The 19718-nt window shown below is 36.6% G+C and overlaps 3 protein-coding genes and 1 non-coding gene across 5 annotated transcripts; 1 reads left to right on the top strand and 3 right to left on the bottom strand.

Moving 5' to 3' along the window:
- Nucleotides 1-370: 370 nt before the first annotated feature.
- EMB3123 (PPR containing protein) lies at nt 371-1238 on the bottom strand. The gene has a single exon (XM_068448036.2). The coding sequence runs from the start codon at nt 1221-1223 to the stop codon at nt 471-473; it is 753 nt and encodes a 250-aa protein (XP_068304137.1). The 5' UTR covers nt 1224-1238; the 3' UTR covers nt 371-470.
- Nucleotides 1239-1418: 180 nt separating this feature from the next.
- TRNAS-CGA (transfer RNA serine (anticodon CGA)) lies at nt 1419-1500 on the bottom strand. The gene has a single exon. It is a non-coding gene; the product is annotated as a tRNA-Ser (tRNA).
- A 12088-nt stretch (nt 1501-13588) lies between these two features.
- On the top strand, nt 13589-16416 carry LOC137707743 (auxin-responsive protein IAA17). Its single transcript, XM_068446658.2, has 5 exons — nt 13589-14364; nt 15022-15251; nt 15515-15656; nt 15882-15943; nt 16073-16416. The coding sequence occupies exons 1-5, from the start codon at nt 13841-13843 to the stop codon at nt 16108-16110; spliced, it is 996 nt and encodes a 331-aa protein (XP_068302759.2). The 5' UTR covers nt 13589-13840; the 3' UTR covers nt 16111-16416.
- Nucleotides 16417-16576: 160 nt separating this feature from the next.
- On the bottom strand, nt 16577-19718 carry LOC137707742 (uncharacterized). 2 transcript variants are annotated; one of them, XM_068446657.2, is made up of 4 exons: nt 19015-19718; nt 17891-18335; nt 17664-17779; nt 16577-17273 (listed from the first exon to the last, which is right to left on the bottom strand). In XM_068446657.2, exons 2-4 carry the CDS (start codon nt 18229-18231, stop codon nt 16858-16860), a joined length of 873 nt encoding a protein of 290 aa, XP_068302758.2. In that variant the 5' UTR covers nt 18232-18335; nt 19015-19718; the 3' UTR covers nt 16577-16857. The 2 variants fall into 2 exon arrangements, with proteins under 2 accessions (XP_068302758.2, XP_088544941.1); XM_088688815.1 differs by having other exon boundaries at nt 17891-18331; nt 19015-19469.

Here is a 19718-nt window from a genome sequence, read left to right as displayed (position 1 = left end):
CAAAATAAGGAATTGTTATTGGCATTTTAAATTTCTCATTTGACATTCTAAATTTTCGATATTTAAAAAAAATAGTACACTTGTGAGGAGTGCATAATGAAATTTTTGAAGTACTAATAACAATTCTCTTCAAAACCTGTCAATTATGTGCTAAAGTAAGGAAATACCGGTGTTTTAAGATTGAATCGACCAGCAAATTGTTTTTATGTTCCTAGTTAATTATTTTGTGCGTCATCTCCTAAATTATATAATATATACAACGCAAGTTAGGTAATACCGTTGATTTCAGACCGATTTGGCTCGCATATTATTTTGAAAGCTTATCTGAAGTAATGGAAATACAATTTACCAAAGAAAAAGACAATTGAAATTAATTGAATAGCCCAAATTGTTTCATTAGAAATGTGGATAAATAAACATTTTGGATGGTGTAAATAAAAACTCCCTCCTTAAAATTTCCTTCACTAGTTTTATACACTTGAATTCTCCAAACTACCCTTCAACCGGCTGCCAAATTTCAAATCAACCTCATCAGCCAACCCAACCTCCCCTAGTCTCCTCAATCCCTTACTCAAAACCCTAACCATATACTCATCCGCTTTAAACCCAATAGACCCCCACCCATTCCTCTTCAGCATCTCGTAAATCCTGACCGTTGATTCCCTCCTATCAGCCCCAATAACGGCCCTGATCAACCTTATCAGCCCCTTATCGCTCTCCCACTGGACCCCACTCTCTGTCTCCAGATCACAAATCAAACGGTCCATGTCCTCCCCCATCTCATTTCTCGCCAGCGCCAGCGCCATCTCAGCGTAAACGGATAAGTCGGGCGGGTATTCCGATCGGACGGCGGAGAAGACTTGGAGGGCCAGGTGGCACTGGTCCTGTCGTAGAAGCTCCCGGAGAGCGGCGACGAGGTCGGCTTTGATCAGGCGGGAGAGGGTTTTGGAGACAAGGGCGGGGAATTGGGCCGGGTTGGATCTTTGCGCCCGTTTGAGGGTTTGAACGGCTTGGATGGCCTCGATGCTGAGGACCCGGCCTTTGACCAAAGGTCCACGGTTGTCGCGTGGTCCGCACCGTATGGAAACGCGGGTTGTGGAGCGGGTAGGTGTGGGTGCGACTGGTTTGGGTGAGAGGAAGTGGGTTGCGTTCGTGTGCAGTGAGGAAGCCATGGATGCGAGTGGAGAAGAGATGGAAAGCGGAGGAGGTGGTAAAAGGTGCATTGGATTTTGATCTGTAATGACGAATTTGCCCTTTTAAAAGAAAATAAAATATGATGTTTTGGTGAAGAAACAAAAAACAAAAATAAAATATAAAAAGCGAACGTAACAACGGGTTTTAGTATTTTCATGTATAATGACGATTCCGCCCCGGAAATTTAATTAGTGTGAAAAAAGGGAAAGAAAATGGATAAAAATCGTCGACAGCAGGATTCGAACCTGCGCAGGCAAAGCCCAACAGATTTCGAGTCTGTCTCCTTAACCACTCGGACATATCGACGCTCTCTATCACGGCATTCCACCAATCCTTTTTATAAATATAGTATTAAACGGGCCTTTGATGGGCCAAGATATTCTAAGCTGAAATGCTGTCTTCTGGGTTCTGGCAGGCTTAAGAATTAGGTGACCCTCTGCATGTTTTATTTCCTACAGTCCCCTTCTCCTAGGCATTGGAGTTTAAAAATTGAGGTTACCTCTACCATTCGTCTTAACGGAGTTTAACCTTCCATTATTCCGGCTTATGCTGCAATCTATTTCTCCATGGCGACATCAATCAGGCCCAAACCTTTGTCTAAGTAATAACTTTATCAGTCGCGTTGTAACACCGCATGAGTTTTCACTTTTACTCTTAACTCGGGAAAACTACATTTTATTTAGGTGTTTGTTCTTCGCGCGATTGTGCGTTTAATGTTCATTTTCACCAATTCACATAAAGTGTGACAGAGAATTGAGGTGTATTGTTTTCCATATACAGTTGCCTTAGATTTATACTTCTTTTCTCATGATAATAATTTATAATAATATTGCTTAATCTACGCCCCAGAGATCGATGGTTGATAAATTCCCAAGAGTCTGGAATATTTATTTTGACATTGCTATATATCACAGATTTTCAAATAAAAAAAATTCAATGATCAATCTTCTGAAAGCTCTACATATATGTGTAAGAATTGTCTTAATCATATAAGAAAACTTTCATTTTATTAAAATTGACCCCTTTTCGGCTTGATGTAATAACTTGAAAAATATCAGCAAGAAGTCGGTAAAGTGTAGTTCGACATGTGAAAAACTATCTAGCAAGCAAACCACTTTTTAATTTGAGCATTCCAAAAATGAGTTTTATGTGTGTGTGTGTGTGTGTGTGTGTGTGATGGGCTCTCTGTGGACGTAAAATCGACAGCGTCATGAAAATCTTATGGTGTTTGTAAAATTTGATGAGAGATGGAAACCAACATAGTTTCCTATGAGTCGCTGTCTTTCAACAGTTGACACATGCATGCATGTTTTTGCATGGAATGAACATCAAAACTGCAGTCCTTTTGCATGGAAAGAACATCAAAACTAAATTGGTCATGCGTGAAGAAATTTGGTGGTGATAGTACATGCCAGGCTTTACATTCTCGATGATTACTTCACCTTAATATCATTGTGGCTTCACAGTGTTCAAATAATGGATTGAATGTAATATGATAGATGTACGCATGGTTCACAGTGTTCAATTAATTCAATTATACAATCATTCATATTTATATAGAAGCTAATAAAACAACAGATGGTTTTGCTAATTTAGCACATGATTACCATTAATTTTGGATTTAATTGGTTTGTAATTTTCCCCTTCCAATAGTTCTTAGGTTATTATTTGATTTATATTGTAAGAGGATCCATCGAGATGATCTTTGTAATGCCTTTTCGTCTTTGAAAAAAGGGGAAAATAGCTGATATATTAAGAGTAATATTCTCTTATTAGATAAGTAGCATGCATGTTGTATGGTACCATATGTACTATAAATAAGTGCCACATATTTAGACAGAAGTTTGTGGTATGCTTACTATGGATATGTGAAGGAATTACAATGAGATGAAACCCCATCCCTATTATCTCATACCTTGATTTTTCAAATATGTCATATCGAAATCAATGTGAGATTCACTTATTTATTTATTCTTTAGGTACCTAAGTAAACATATGAATGCGAGAAAAATTTCTTGCAATTGTATTTCTCTTTAGTAAACGCATGAATCAATATGTTGCACATAACTTATAATTTCATTCATTACAAGTTATAACTATTGTTCTAAAAATCCCTGCCTAGGTGCTAGGTGGCTGGTCACCGCCCCAATTTATGCTTAGGCGTGTGAAAATTAAGAAAGAGCCCCTAGACCTTGCTGAGGCGCCCGTCTAGACCATCTAGGCACCCACCTAGCTCGCCCAGACCCGCCTAGACATGTTGACACCTACCTAGGTTGCGACTCACTTAGATAGAAAATAGATAACTTTCCTTTTGCATTTTATTGAACACTTATATAAACACACATTATATGTTTGCTTCACATGTTTTCATTATGTTCTAATACTTCATATATATATTTCATTCCATTTTCTAGTTTATGATTAAATTATATGTATTTTAAGCATAAACATACATTTATTTACACAAAATACAACAGATTTACTTAAATCCGCCTAGCTGCTTAGGCACTAGGCCCCAGTCCGCCGTCTGACTAGCGTCTAACTTCTTTTAGAACCTTGGTTATAAGTGGATATGAGATCAATAAATTTTATTTAAGTCATGGTCCAAAATTAAACCTTTGATATCTTGAGCTAGTTGTTTGACAAAGAGAAAATTATTATGTATTCGACAAAATTTTATTTTATTTTATTGTGTCGATTTATACACACACACGCGTCAACATGACAGTGGTTAGATTTAAACTGCCTTAATTATTAAGTGATAGAGTAATATCACGTGGCATTGCTGAGTGGTAGTACATCTCCACGCATAATTCGTCATATGTACTACTAATACAAATCATCAACAAACTTAAAATTCCACCGTTTAATAGCTAACACCACGTTAAAAGGTTTTCCTTCTGTTCGGGGGTTAATTAATCTTTATGGCTACTCTGTCGCCGTCGTCGCCTCGAGATTTGACCACATGGCAAAATTTGAGTGGAGATGTACTACCATTCAGCAATGCCAGCTGGTGGTACCATATCATGGTATAATTTCTCTGTTTAATGGACCACAGCTTTACCATCTGTGGTTAACCGAAAGGTTTGAAGAATTTCATTTTCAGCAGCATGACAAAAGAGAATTTTTGTAATGGGGAATGAGGAATACGGGGGAACATTTTGAATCTCTTGATATAGGGATCTTATCTGGTCTGCAACTTGTGCTCACTGTAGAAATAGTGTGCTGGGAATTGAACCCCACAAGTGCAACACTAAATCAATGTGTCAATTATATACAAGGAAAGATGCAGTCCAAAAAAAGAGACTGATATACATCAGCATCGTGAGACCCTAGCTAGGGTTTTCAGTTGGGTTTCCTCCAACTTAAGGTCACATCTTAAAGATGGTCCTAGCTTGTTAATTGTTCCTGGTGAGAGTCACTATCTTGTGGCAAGGGACATCTGGATCTGCTACTCCTTGGTGGATCCAAACCAGCTCCTTGCCTTTGCTCTTAGTCAAATGAAACGGCTATTAGAAATTCTCTTTATTTTTTGGACCAAACGATATTATCTACATTTAGGGGTGGGGGAGTGGCTAAGCCTCACAATGGACTTGTAATAAAGTGGTTCAAATTCATCTTTAGGGCGAATCGAACGTATGACCTCTTACTTACAAGTGAAGAGAAACACCACTAGACCGTAATACTAAGCGGGGAAATTCTCTCATTAATTAGAAGGACAATATATAATTTTTTCCAATTGAAGAAGGTCATAATTAAATCCTATTAGATAATAAGCTTTCTTTTGGGTAATATGGGCATATAAGATTGCAAAGCTGGCTGTGTATATTGAATTAATATTAGTGGACCAAACCCTAATAAACAAACTGCATAACCTAATCAATAAAATGCAATTATGCAGAGAACCTAGATAATCGATTTCAACTAAAACATTATGTTACATGCTACTAACAGATTGATATCGATCCTATCTTTATAAAAACAAAACCAAAGTCTCATCCTTGGTATCGACATGGTAATTGGCCGTAAATGGATAAGTAATTTTATTAGTCTTTTCGTTGATGATTTTCAATCAGGTCTAGCAGTATGAAAAAGACATGGTAATTAAACTTCCTTTTTTTTTCCTTTACCCCAAAGGATCGAGAATAGTATAGATGAGTGAGAGTGAGAGCGTATGAAATGCACTTAGGACTAGGGCCAATGAGCTATAGTGGTTATCCATGGAGGGACCTATTTGCTGTCACTAATTAAAGTAGTTTTAATTTGCATCTTTTGTAATTTTGGCGTGGGGAGCGACTGGGGCACCATAGTTCCTGCTCAGTCAATTTATTTGCTAATACCTCTCATAAAGGACATCATTTAAAGGAAAACCAAATAATTCCCCAAGCAATAGATTATAACATTTCAACACCGTCGTACAGATGCAGAAGAAGAGTATCATACTATACTACACAAAATGGTCTCATACTGTTTTTTTACTATACTTGCACTATAAGAAAAGAGAGCAATATGTAACCATTATTTATTAGTTATTGTTGGTGGTGTAATAACGATATTATACTAATGAGAAAAATGTGACGTTTTACCACTTTTAACTCATTAATAATATTATTATACTCAAGTAACAACTACTAATTGTTAGTGGCTATTGCTTTCTTTTCTTTGCAAGATTATAAATTTGGAGCACATACAGTACTCCTAAGAGGATATCTTTTTTTGGAACCAATACGTGTGTGTATATAGTATAATTTACTGCACTTTACATGCATGTAATCGTACATGTAACATATCTAATACTGTATGCTTTGCTGTGAACTTATTAAACGGGTGCACTTTTTCTTAACTATGTGTGTGTATATCGTGAGATTTGTTCTTATATATATATATATATATATATATATATACCCTAATTAATTAAACTCTAAAATAATGCGACGTGTCTAAATCTGCATGAACAACATTGTTATTAAGATCGGGGTTGATCAACACATGCCGTTCTGCAAGATCATCTATGGGATATTAAAATCTAGATTAGTAGAATATCGCATCGAAAGCATGAACAACCAAAGTATATATATATACACAATTTTGTATTGATACCCCAACTAAGCAAATCCAAAATGTTATTCCAAAACGTTTGGATGCTTCTACTTTCATTGCAGCAATAAGATTTTCTTTTTGCTTGAAAGATCATAACGCCCAAAGTTTGACCAAAACTGGCTCATGTTGTGGCACACAATTACTATCATGTGGGTCTTATATAACAAACACCTACCAACACTACTAATATATTAAGTTTAAAGATAAGAAAATCAAGGTGGTTATATATTTATAAGCATGCTGATTAGGATGGGATTTTCTCTAAACCCAATATTGGTGGTTCTGATCTCACGTATCTCTGGGATATGACAGCATCTTGTATGTGGGGATTATGCGCAGTGCGTGTTAAACTTTATACTTACTATATTACCAAAAAAATAGACCTAAAGGTATATGTACCTTATTTAGGTTTTTAATTAAGAGATCCAAAATTCAACTTTGAGATTATGATTTTGTGGAATCGACCCCTTTAGCGCTCATTTGGTATGTAGTATTGGATGAATTACTTACAAAGAAAATTTATCCCTTTCAATCCTCTTCAAATTTGTAGGATTGAAACTTTAGAAGGAGAGTTTTCTTCATGACCTAATAATTTTCTAATCCTGTCCAAACGAAAAATTATTTTCTTCTACATTCAATACGTATACCTTAAAATTAGAGAGTTGTCTCTTCCAATCCAATCCTATATACCAATCGAGTAGCATATGTATAGGTTGGGCACCTAGGCGACTCTTCATCAACTGATGCAAATGCAATGTACTTAGCACACATATTCTTCCATTATATAAGAATGAAAGCGTTAAATAAACACTCCTTCTTTATTACATTTTGATTCGGGTAGGGTTTGATAGTAGTCTCTTTTCCGTGGATCACTCTTTTCTTATACAAGTGAGAGATATTCTTTGAAATGGAATAATGATAATTCTTTGAAATGGAATAATGATAATAACAATTACCATAAGAATTAATTTCATTAACGAAAACTCTAGAGCTACATATGATGTATACGGCATAATACCTAGAAGACTCAAGGTCATATATTAATCAATGTTGTTGAATGAAGTTTTTGTTAATTCATATATGATGATTATCTTTTTTAAAAGCATGTCAACAATATTGTAGAATTTGGGCACACATATTACTTTTAATTAAATATGTGATTGGAGGATGAACTAAATTGTTATGATGAGGACTTGAGTGAACAGAAAAAAGCACACAATTTTAGCTAATTTGGCATGCAAAAAAAAATTTATTGGTTAAATAGTTAAAATGTTGCGAGCTAAAATGTTAAAGAAAAACAATTTAAATAACAAGAGATTCAACTTAATTTGATGTGTCGAAAAAGTGTGTGAGTTAAAAAGTTAAAATGTTAAAGGAAAACAATTTAAGTAACAAGAGATTTGAGTAAGGCGATAGTATTAATGGGTTAAATAGTTAGTTCATAAAGGAATGAGAGTGAGTGGGGATCGAATCATCCCTATTCTGCATACAAGAGATACAATTGTAAAAAGCGCAAGGGACTTTGCAATTCAATTGGGCAAAGGCATTCGCTCTGAAAAATTAAAGGTTTAGAGTTCGAATTCCACCTCTTCCAATATGGCTTGTTTGTGAAAAATAAAAACAAAAACATATTGTCAAAAACAATAGTCTAAATGTAAATATGTAATCAATAATCACAAGAGAGAACTCAAGTCCTCTCCTTCCTTCCTTCCTTTTGAGTAGTTTTTCGTTTTCTTATATTTTCATATAGTGCTTCAACCCAAAATACACACACACACACACACACACACACACACACACACACACACACACACACATATATATATATATATATTAGATTATACACGCAGCAGATCATGCATAAAGAAATCACTTATACATCATCTTTTTCTCCATTAACACGTTTTGTTTGTTTATATTTGTTAGTTTTCTTTTAATAATACTTCAATGATATAAAACAACAAAGGTCTGGAAGAGAATAAAAGTGTGAAAATCACTTTGCAATGCATATTGATACAAGCATTAACATGCATTAGAATTTAGGAGACTTGGTAATTTGTTAAGGTATATCATATAAAGTATAAGGTTTTTTTTATTTTTTATTTTTTATAATTTTAATTTTTTATATTTTTAGTTTATGCTTTATCTTGCAAAGTTAAAGTATTTCATGAGAAATTACTTAGTACTATGGTCTAGTGATATTCCTCTTCACTTGTAAGTGAGAGGTCTTAGGTTTGATTTTCATAAAATGCAAATTCAAACCAAAATATTTTGGCTAGGCATTGTGAGGTCCATTCCCCCCACTTAGAGTATCTCCAAAAAAGTTAGCAAAATTTTTCCTTAAAATGCCATTTGCTGACCCATATGACATTTTTATGTTAAAAATTTATCACTCCCATCAACTCTTGAAATTTTATCTTTCACTATAAATTATTGGTATCTTAACTTTATCTTGGCACCAAATTTATTAACAAACTCTTTACTAAACAATACTTTTGAATAAAGTATAAGTGTTGTAGCCAAATTCTAAAATACATTGCGGGGCTCAATTGCTAACTTGAAGAAGTAGCAACTGACTTTGTAAATATTCAAAGGGAAGCGTTAGTGACACTTCAAAAATCTCATTCTACACTCCTCACAAGTGTATTTTTCTTTTCTAATATAAAAAGTTTGGAGTGTAGAATGTGATTTTTGGAGTGGTAATAATAATTCCCATATACAAAATAAGCTACTAATTTTTTATTTTGCTAATTGAGTTGCTACCTCCGTTGAGAATGCATTTTTCCTAGGTGACATAGCAAATTTAAGTTTGCTACTGAAATGCTATCTTCCTTGGAGATGCTTTTAGTGAAGACACAATGTAGTAAAAAAAATCTTCTATGAGAAGACTTGGCTACAATACAGTATATACTTAGTGTAATCATCAATTAATGATCATGTGTTATAATAACAGTTAACGATCATATATGATAATCTTTAATAAATAATTGTATTAAGTATTTTAATGTATACTCTAACCATTTTCTGAGCTCTAAATTGTACTAAATATTTCCATGTAATGACATCTAACAAGCTACATCACTCCATAAAATAAATTTTCTTAATTCCATTTGAGTTCTAACTTAATAATGTTGTCGAAATATAGTTTAGGGAATGAGTCAAAAGGCAGTCTTTGTCATGACCACTTTTTTATCTTACGGGACTCACGATAAACGGTCACCACCGCCATTACCCGTTTACTGCAATGGTCTATATCCCAATCATGAGCGTTTACTTCCGTCAACGCTAGAAAACGGAACACCGTTTTGTCCCCTAACCACCGTATCAGCTGACGTGGCCAATATATACCGTCGATCCTTGTGTACATTTCAGATCTGTTGCACTCCTGCACGCGTCCCCACTTTTGGATTACACAATTATTACGGCAGATACGGGCGTGGTAAAAGAAGAGATTCATACATCCGACACTTCAGAAACATGAGACAGTAAATGCAATAAGTAAAAGTTCAATTCTAAGTAGACGTGTGACTTAAATTTTTATTATTTAAGACTATATTTTTCTTATTCTAAATTATTGTCACTTAACATTATGGTCTAACGATATTTTTTTTTTTTTGACAAAAAAAAAAATGGCATTCATTTTTACTTATAAGTGAGAGATCTTAGATTTGATTCTTGCCAAAGATGAATGTGAACCATATTATTGCTAGCTTATTGTGAGGTTTAACCCATTTTCTCACCCTCTTAGTGTAAATAATATCGTTTGTTAAAAAATAAATAAAAATAAAAAATAAAAACTACTTTACTTTTTTCAAAAACTACTTTGGGATTACTTTGCTTTTTTCAAAAACTACCTTTACTATGGCTCTAAAAATAATCAGCTGTAAAATAAAATAGTTGAGCATTTGATAAACTTTATTTTAAAAAATGCTGAGTAGAAAAAGCAGTGTAAAAGTGTTTGGTAATTTTCAATGTAAAAATGGTATAATTGTATATAATGACAAAACTAGACATAGTAGTACAGGTTGGGTGATGGCAACAACAGCAGTGTCGAGAGTAATGGTAGTAATGGCATCGACAATGGTGGGAGTGTGGTGGTGTTGCTAATAATAGGGTGTGGTGGTTGGGGTGTAGAGGTAGTAATTGTGGCAGCGGTAATGGTGGTGATTGACCGTTGTTGGTGCATGGTGGCAATGACGGTGGTGGTGATGGGCCCAATGCTGTAATGTTCGCAGTTGCAGTTGTAAGTGGTGACAATGACAATGGCAGCGATTGTGATGAAAGTAGCAATGACGATGGCAAGTGGGGTTGGCGATGGCGATGGTGATAGTGGCAGCAACAATTATAAGGGTACGATAATAATGCCAATAGTAGAGTGTGGTGGTTGGGGTGCAGAGGTTACAATAGTGGTAGAGGCGGTGGTAGCAGGGTGGTGGTGGTGGTGGTGGTGGCGGCGGTGGCAGTGATGGTAACAATTATGACAATAGTAACAACAATGATGGTAGTTGTAATTGTGATGCTAGTGGTGGCGGTTATGGTTGTGGTTGTGGCAGCCACGGTGATGGTGGTGACGATTTGGTGTCATTGGTAGTGGCAACAAATGTTGTGGTAATGGCGGTGGTGATGTAAGGCTAGTGGCTGTAGTAGTAGGTGGTCACTTTGTTCCCCAAGGGTAAAATGTATGTACAAGAATAAGTAACATCATTTTTAGAAATTAACGAGGGTATTACATGAATTAAAAATATTCATTAAAGGCTTAACTCTGCTTTTTATAAAAGCAACTTTTAAAAGCAACCTACATACTGTTTTTAAAAGCTGCTATCTCTAGGCCATTACTTTAAAAATAAGTAGGATATTTTATTTTTTACCAAACACTTTTTTATTGCTTAACTTTAAAGTAAAACAGTTTTTACTTTTTTATTGCTTAACTTCAAAGTAAAACAGTTTTTGGTAAAAAAAAAAAACTATACCAAATGGAGCCTAAGTTTGGCCTCAAGGCAGGCAGCATATGGCTAAGGTAGACTAACCTATTAGTGAGTCCTGGTGCTCTTGGTCTATATCCTATAGTGAGATTTTTTTTATTCCTTCCACTATAGTGCCATTAAAGTTGAAGGCTGGTACTGGTGGTGATGCTGGTCTATTTATCCTATTGTGGAATCCACTAAATAGTGGTCGTCCATGATGCATCATTATATTATTGAAAGGTGCTATTCTGCTTTGTGGCATTTTGCTATTCGAGAATGATGGTCCGTGATATTCCATTCATGTTCAATGAATAAGCCTTGATAAGATATCAACTAATGTACTATTACTGTGAAATCTCATCTTTGGATTTCACTATTCAATCCTTCGTATTTAGTACTTTCAAGAATTTACTACTTATTTTTGGTTAATTTTGGAGTTTTGTTTACTTAGTTACAACGAACGCGTAAGTAAAAACCGTTCACGAAACGGTATTGTAACGAAGGGACAATAAGCGATCAAGGGCAAGGGGTATTTTGTCTTTGGCTCTTGGGAGTCCAGGAAGTGGAAAGGGGGCCAATCCTATGCTGACGCGGGTTGACCCAACTTTTCCCCTCAACCTGCAACGACAATCTGATTTATGGTGCATCTTCCGATGATTTTTTCGGCGTTCCTTTACCGTTTTGATCTCCGGCCAACGCTTGGAATAGCTTCCTGTCCTTCCCACGAGCATTTTCCTCATGGCGGGTCTCACAAGTTTAACAACTTATGAAATATGTTTAAGTACATATTTGTTCCTCAATGGTTTTGTTTAGTAGGAAAAAAAAAAAAAACAAAAAAAAAAAAGAGAGAAAAGCATGACATAACACAATACATCGAATTAAAAATTGAAGCGAGTGATGTTATCCACCAGTGGATTTACTCTTTCAAATTAATACATTAAGTGGACTTTCGGTATTTGATTGGTTGTTTAGTTGACAACAACTAAAACGAGGAAAGACATAATACACAGAGTCATAATTGATGGACGAAAATATTTAAGCTATATATTTGAATACGATAAGTTAACATATAATAGGTTCGGACAAGATTTACGACCCAAGTACAACGTAACACGAACATACTCAAACACTATACAAATCTAAAGTTTGGTAATTACCAATTAGAGGATGGTGGTGGGGGAAATGATCACAGATTTTGAATTTTGTCACTACAAAAATAAGACAGTTGTTGATTTTCGTCCAATCACTTTCCCTTCCCCATTTGTGCGTTCAGTACCATCTTGCCCTGTATGATTCAATTCCGTGCAGCATTCACTTTTCTAACTTGCGCTTGTGTGATCGGTGCACTTTAGTGGGAATTGATATTGTTGGTTGGAATACGAGTATAAAGTGATAGGGTATTTGGGAACAATATCTAAAAGTTGCCGGGGAATACGCTGAGTTCTGTCGGTGGTATTGCGTCCTTTTTCACATCATAAAAAATTCCATTACCAAAAATATATTTTTGTTTTTGCGGGTTTGTATAAATGTATTTAATATAATTATCATGTCAACGATCAGAAGGTGATTGTGTTAATGTAAATATTCACATGAATTATATATGATCGTTAGATGATGATTGTAGTAAATACAAACGAATATTGTATATAATATTTACATGTAACTGATAAATTAATTTATTGAAAGTTGTTGCGGTAAATAACAATCTAATTTTCAGCGATCTTTTCTCGGAGGCTACTTAGCATAGACGATGCAGTGAACATACTAGATACACATGTTTATGTATAAGAAGTTTTTTGAGTTTGGCAATTATATTGTAACGTGATATTATATCAACATACTACATGTCATAGACCATATGCCTCGTTTGGTATAAAAGATTGGATTGCAATGGATACGAAACTATTTTGAAAGTATGTTAAACAGAACATTATGACCAACGTGAAGGTAGAAGATAAATTACTCAAAAAGAAAACTCATCATGTCCCCAAAACGGTAGAATTAAAAAGGAGAAAGTCTTCATATCTAATCCCCTCAAAATGAAAATTTGTGAACTCTACCATTATTATGTCTTGAATTCTGAAGGTTCTAATCTAATCCTTAGTACCAAACGAAGCCATAAAGTTTAATATCAGTAGTAGTTATCCTCTATACCAAACCAGGTCATAAAGTTGGGTAAAAGTTTAATATCAGTGGTTATAACATATACAAATGCATCAGTTTAATTACCAGAATCGGTATTATGATAGTCCATTAAAAGAAACCTTTTTTTTTAATTTTTAATTAAACAACAAATACATAAAACTACTTTCATCATTGTAAACTGCGGTATGAAGAAAAAGGTGCAAAGAGTTTTTAGTAAAATGGAAAAGAATAATGCAGCTACCAGAAAGGCTTAAAAGAAGCTTCCTTTCTGCCTCAACAAAAACCAGCTTAACCAGACAGATTTTGCCTACTCCCTCCCTCCCTCCCTCCCCTCCCTCTCTCTTTCTCTCTCTCTCTCTCTAGAACTCCTCTGAATTCATTCAGTTCTCTAACAAAGTCTGAAATTTTGAGGTCCAAAATTTGTTGAAAAAAACTTGATGTCTAGGCCACTAGAGCTTGATTACATAGGCCTAACAGAGACTTCATCTTCTCCAATGGAAAGAAGCTCTGAGAAGATTTCATCTTCCACTTCCTCTACCCTCTCTTCCACAACAGCTGAGGAAGAGAGGACCTCCTCCTCTGCCATCAACCTCAGGGAGACTGAGCTCAGGCTCGGCCTTCCTGGGTCCCACTCCCCAGACAGAAAAAAACTGTCAGGGGTCTCAATTTTTGGGAAAGATTTGGAGGACAACAACAAGCCAAATGGGTTTTCTCCAAATCCTCCAAAGAACCCTGTGTCAGGGGCAAAAAGGGGATTCTCCGACGCCATTGATGGGTGTGAGAAATGGGTTTTCTCCATGGGTAATGGATCTGAGGTTGATGTGGGTAACGCAGCAGTCTTGGGTTCTCCATTAGCCAAGAAAGAGGTTTCTTCTGTTCCTCTGCCACCAAAGCCATCAGCTCAGTTGGAGAAGAAGAAGCCTCAGGCCTCTGAGCATGCTGCTGCTCCTCCTGCTGCCAAGTAAGCATTTTTATTTTATTTTACCTTTTTACTCATTAATTGTTTCTGTTTTATTGGTTAATTTCGATTTCTGAGAAATTTGATTCAACAATTATAAGAAGAAACAGAAAAATTAATACATGTTTAATAGCTATTTCGTTTTTAATTTTTTGTTTCATTTTTTTGCGCCTGAGATACGAGGAAACAATGAATAATTAAGGGTGATGGAGGGAGGGGAAGAAATAAAGAAGAATTTGTCTTCCAACTATATGAACTCATTTGGTCATTCCCTCGAATTTTTTTTTTGGTTTTTTCCCCTGAACTAGTTGTGGTTTTTTTTTATTTTTTGTAAGGATTCCAGTTCAATTCATCTTAGCCGTTTATCGTAGTTTTTTTTTAAGTACTGGTTTTGTTCAATTTTAAATAAAAATTTCAAAATGATTTCTGACCGCGTGATGATTGATGAACCGATATAATGAACTGATCCTAGGATCCTCACAAAGAGGATCCGGATAGGATCCTATTCCTAATCTTTCATTTGAAAAATTTGTCTTCAAATATATGGAAATTGTCTCCCTTAATTTCTAGAAAATGTTAATTTATCTGCTAATCTTCTACCTCTGCAATAACTTGTAAGCTTAGCAGTGAATTCTTACATTTGTGGTATTTTTGCAACAGGGCACAGGTGGTAGGATGGCCCCCAATTCGATCGTTTCGGAAGAACTCCATGGCCTCTAAGTTGGCGAAGAACAACGACGATGCTGAGGGCAAACAAGGGTCCGGGTGCCTGTATGTGAAGGTTGGCATGGATGGTGCTCCGTACCTACGAAAGGTTGACCTTAAAACGTACAACAACTACACTGAACTTTCCATGGCTCTGGAGAAGATGTTTAGCTGCTTCACCATTGGTACTCCTCTCTCTCTCTCTTCTTCTCTCATGTGCAGACTGAGTTATACGGCGACTTAGTTTGGTGTAAAACGCCTGTTCGGTAGGGTTTGATCCAGAGAATAACTTAAGGTTGGTGTTGTAATAGGCTTGTACCAGAACGAAACTAGCTGCCGGAGTAGTGAGACTGCATTAGGGTGTATTAAGTGTTTTATAGGGTGTATTAAGTGTTTTATAGGGTGTTTAAAGCAATTCTGCTAAACATTGCGATTATCTGTGATTCAGGGCAGTGCAGTTGTAATGGACTTCCGGAGCGAGATGGTCTGAGTGCGAGTCGTCTGATGGATCTTCTCAACGGTTCTGAATTTGTTCTGACTTATGAGGACAGGGATGATGACTGGATGCTTGTTGGTGATGTTCCTTGGCAGTAAGTTTTTAACTGTTCTGTTCTGTATGAACACTGTGTTATGGCTATTTAAACTTAATCGCGGCATGATTAGTGATTAGAAATTGAAATTATCTATAGCTGATTGAATTGCAATTACCTTCCATTCAATATGCAACACGATTTTACCTTCTAATTGATCGGATCTCAATTTTGACAGTCGGTCTTTATGTTTTCATCTGATCATCAAGTGTGTGTACATGACAGGATGTTCACCGAGACCTGTAGGAGGCTGAGGATCATGAAAGGTTCCGAAGCAATTGGGCTAGGTATGTTCACTTCTACGTTCTGTCTATAACGAATTTGATGGTATTTTCTCTTCTGTCGATGTTCTAATCCCGGGATTGTTACAAGTCCGATTGTAAAGTAATTAACCCGATCACTGTTCTTGTTTGCAGCTCCAAGGGCCGTGGAGAAATGCAAGAACCGGAACTAACACGAACCGTACCAGCCGGGAAAAGCATTCTCCAGGGATTGAAACGGACTCGAGTCGGGTGCTTGTTGCAGAGTCCTAAATATGTTTGATAGTATCCTAGTTTTCGTATCTTCTAAGTTAGAAAGTTTTCGCTGGAGACGTCGAGATTATGTGTTTGATGCTGCTGTTTTTGCCTCTTATGTGTACCACATATTCTAGTTACTGTGTAAAATGTCTTTGCTGCTTGCAAATCTCTCCTTCCTTCTCTTAAATACAGCTGTATAAGTTCCTCCAATGAATTTTGAAACTGAGTTTCCTGTAACGAAAGTCGAGAACCGATCTGGGTTTGTTTGCAAACGATAAGACGGCAGTTCAACATCATCTCCCTATAGTTTAGATTATATTAGAATATCGCTCGAATAAAAATAAATAACAAACTCAAAAAAAAGTTAATTGAAATTTGAAATAAGGATTAAGGAAAACGCTATTGAAACAGAGAACTTTTAATTAATTGAATTTATAAGTATTACAACAGACAAGTTAACTGAATCAGTTAAACCAAGAAACTGGACAGCTGAAAACGAGCCGAGTCGGTTCAGCTATGGCATGATACTGGTACAGAACAATCGTCGCTCAGATAAAACTTCAAAGGAAACTTCAAAGGAAATACACGAGCCGGAAAGCTATGAGAAAACTGCATGCATGTTGCATAATATGAACAAACTACTGGAAGCTAAACAATGTATCTGAATCTAGACAGCTCAAAAATTACTGGTTTGATATCTGAACGTAAACCATCTGGGTATATCCATTAAATACAGAAGGGTCGAGTCTGGTTAAACCAAGCCGATTGAATAAGCCATACCGGCCATCTTCAACAATAGGAGTTACGGCGCGAGCAGGATCATATCTAGTTTGATGAGTGAGGGATGGACCTGCCACTGGTGGCACCTCCCAGTAAACCTCAAGAATCGATTCCACAAACCGACTATTCTGAAAATGTTCTGAATAGGAAATCTTCTTACTACTTTTAGTAAAGTTATCATGCATGTATCCTCTAACACCCCACCATGCTTCACCAGGCCCACAAAGTTCCTCAATATCCACCGCTTTCTCCCAGAACTTCTTCCTTTTTGACCTAATCCTAGCTTCATCGCTGTCTTTATAGCAGCTGTGACCACCTCCTAAAGCACCCCAAAAGAAACTACCAGGATTACTTGTTGAAGCAATAAACGATGACAACAGATCATAAATGAATTCTATGAGGAAACAAACCAAAGACTACTAAAACGATTAACCGAAGAAAAACACACATTTTGATCAAATGAGTTAAAGATTTGGCCGCACACTCAGTCTTTCAGCAATTACTCACTTACTCCATGGTTTTACTACAATGGTTTTTTATTTGACAAAACTATCCACCAGTAATTCAATCCATACTACATTAACTAAAGTTACTTTGGGCATCAGTAAGAAAAAAAAGAGAGCAAAGGTAAGAATGCATGTCAACAACGTAAAGCATATGGCGAACAAATAGACTTGAAAAATGAAGGATAACAGGAGAGAGCATGCACCTCTTATATAGGATTGATCACATATCTGCCGTAAGGAATAATGATCTCCCGTTCCAGTATCATAATTATCCTCGAAAATTATGTGCTGAAAACCAGCTTTCAGAGCCTGTGTTACTCTGCTTACCAGAACATAAAAAACGATAAGTCAGCATTGAGCAAGCGATAATTCCAGTGGCCATGCATAATGAGAGGAAGGAGCAAGATTATATTGAGATATTGCTAAGTACCTTTTCAGTTCATTCTGATGATCATCGAAAAAAATAAGAACACGGCTGAGATCAGTAATCCCATGTTTCTTCATCACTTTTCCCCAATTAACATTTCCAAAATCCAAAAAATCTTTTCCGGTAAAGTAAGTGCAGTTTCCATCAACATATGCAGGGCCCTTCTTTAGAAACTTCCCAGGATGCTTGGGTGTGAGGGTAATAATTGGAGCGTCTGGCATCGCTTGTCGCAAAACCCAAGTGGAATGACCCTTGAAAGCGCCACTCTCAATCATTAGATCCGGCTTCAGCCACTGGGCAATGAACCAGAGCCCAAAGCTGTGGTCAAAACCCATCCCATACATGTTGTTTTTTATCGGTCAGGTTTCGTATATAGGTATAAACACTTCCAAGCCCTTGATTAAATCCTTTGTTGTCCACTCAACTGTTTTTCCGTGTTTCGATCTGCCTTTTGCCAAGGATAACATAATAAGAATCAAACAAGGGCAAGAACCCAGGGATCTCACAGCCACAATAAGGTATTTAAAAGAACTCAAGAATCCCAACATTGACTTCGTAATGAATCAATCACAGTCCACATGCTACCGAATTCCAAACATTGAGCAATTGGGACTAACATAGGCATTGGCCACCAAATTTAATGCATAAAACTCGAAATTTAATCAGATTTCTGTTCTGTAGTCTAGCAAAAAAACCATAACATCAATTCGATCATGAACAACTGCTACACATGACTAAAACATATAGAAATGGTCGTAGTATCCGTGTATCTGATACCGGCAAGAATCGAAAGGCGAAATATAAACATTGCAATTCCTTTGAATCATAAACTTACTGAAACTACTATGAATTTTGCTGTGCACAAGTAAACTTAAATAAACTAAATTTTCCAACTTTTTCTTAGAAACCCAAAGGGTCAAAGATTTGAAATTCATTCCAAGCTCCCTAATTTACTCAGCTATCAGAATTCTACATTTTTCATTTAATTTTAATTGAACAGGGCAAAAATTATAGCAAAAACCCTCGATCTGATATTTAAATCAAACAGCTATATTAACTCAGATCCTTCAATTCATCACAAAGAATGGGAGTTTTAGAGAAAGGAGATCCGACCCGGGTATACTTACACCAAGGCACGCCGAGTGATCCGATATCCGATTCGAGGCCATCGAACCCGAAGAAGCCGGTGCGAGAAACCGGGTCGTAAGGCGAGACGCAGACGAATCGCCGGGAGTTGAAGATGAGGAGGAGGACGAGGGCAAGGACGAGGAGGCAGGGCCAGACCGGTCCGGTTCGGGTCAAGTAGTTGGTGATTCGGGTGGTGAAGAAGGAGAAGGGGAGGTGCTTCTTGGTCTTGGACTCATCGGCGACGACGTCGTTTTCCACGGCGGAGTCGTCTGCGTACGGCGCGTATCGGCGCGAGGAGAGGACGCGATCAAGCATTTTGGTGGGGGATCTTTGGGTGGAGCTCGACGGAGAGAGTAGCATTGCTGTGGAGCTTTGAGCTGAGCTTTTCCAGGCCTTGAGGAAGAGTGAGCGAGGTGGGACCTACTTTTCTTGATTGTGATTTACAAAGTGTGGCAAGGGTAATATTGGGAAGAAAGTCGGATAAAGGATTTGGTCGCCAGGAAAGAAATTGGGAAATACCTCAAAATGAAATAATTTCTTTATCTTGGGACAAAAGTAGTACAAATCAGTCATACATAAATTATGCACACCATGCACAAAATTGAAATTACTAAAATACTTACATATAAATGGGTTATGTCCTCCCATTTTCTAATTTCTCTCTCTACTCTCTCTGTCCCTTCCTCTCTCGTTTCTCTCACTT

This window comes from Pyrus communis, chromosome 17, assembly GCF_041283825.1.
Source record: "Pyrus communis isolate YQ-2024b chromosome 17, ASM4128382v1, whole genome shotgun sequence".
Lineage (NCBI taxonomy): Eukaryota > Viridiplantae > Streptophyta > Magnoliopsida > Rosales > Rosaceae > Pyrus > Pyrus communis.
The sequence above is the reverse complement of the archived record's forward strand: the minus strand, read 5'-3'. Positions and strand labels throughout refer to the sequence as shown.

Excerpts from the sequence above, each read along its gene's own strand:
- LOC137707742 (XM_068446657.2), bottom strand. The coding sequence starts at position 18,231 with ATGTATGGGATGGGTTTTGACCACAGCTTTGGGCTCTGGTTCATTGCC. Across the intron at positions 17,780-17,890 it reads CATCAGAATGAACTGAAAAG|AGTAACACAGGCTCTGAAAG; the intron begins GTACTTAGCAAT and ends TCTGGTAAGCAG. Across the intron at positions 17,274-17,663 it reads TGATCAATCCTATATAAGAG|GAGGTGGTCACAGCTGCTAT; the intron begins GTGCATGCTCTC and ends GGGGTGCTTTAG.
- LOC137707743 (XM_068446658.2), top strand. The coding sequence starts at position 13,841 with ATGTCTAGGCCACTAGAGCTTGATTACATAGGCCTAACAGAGACTTCA. Across the intron at positions 15,657-15,881 it reads GTTGGTGATGTTCCTTGGCA|GATGTTCACCGAGACCTGTA; the intron begins GTAAGTTTTTAA and ends TGTACATGACAG. Across the intron at positions 15,944-16,072 it reads TTCCGAAGCAATTGGGCTAG|CTCCAAGGGCCGTGGAGAAA; the intron begins GTATGTTCACTT and ends TCTTGTTTGCAG.
- EMB3123 (XM_068448036.2), bottom strand. The coding sequence starts at position 1,223 with ATGCACCTTTTACCACCTCCTCCGCTTTCCATCTCTTCTCCACTCGCA.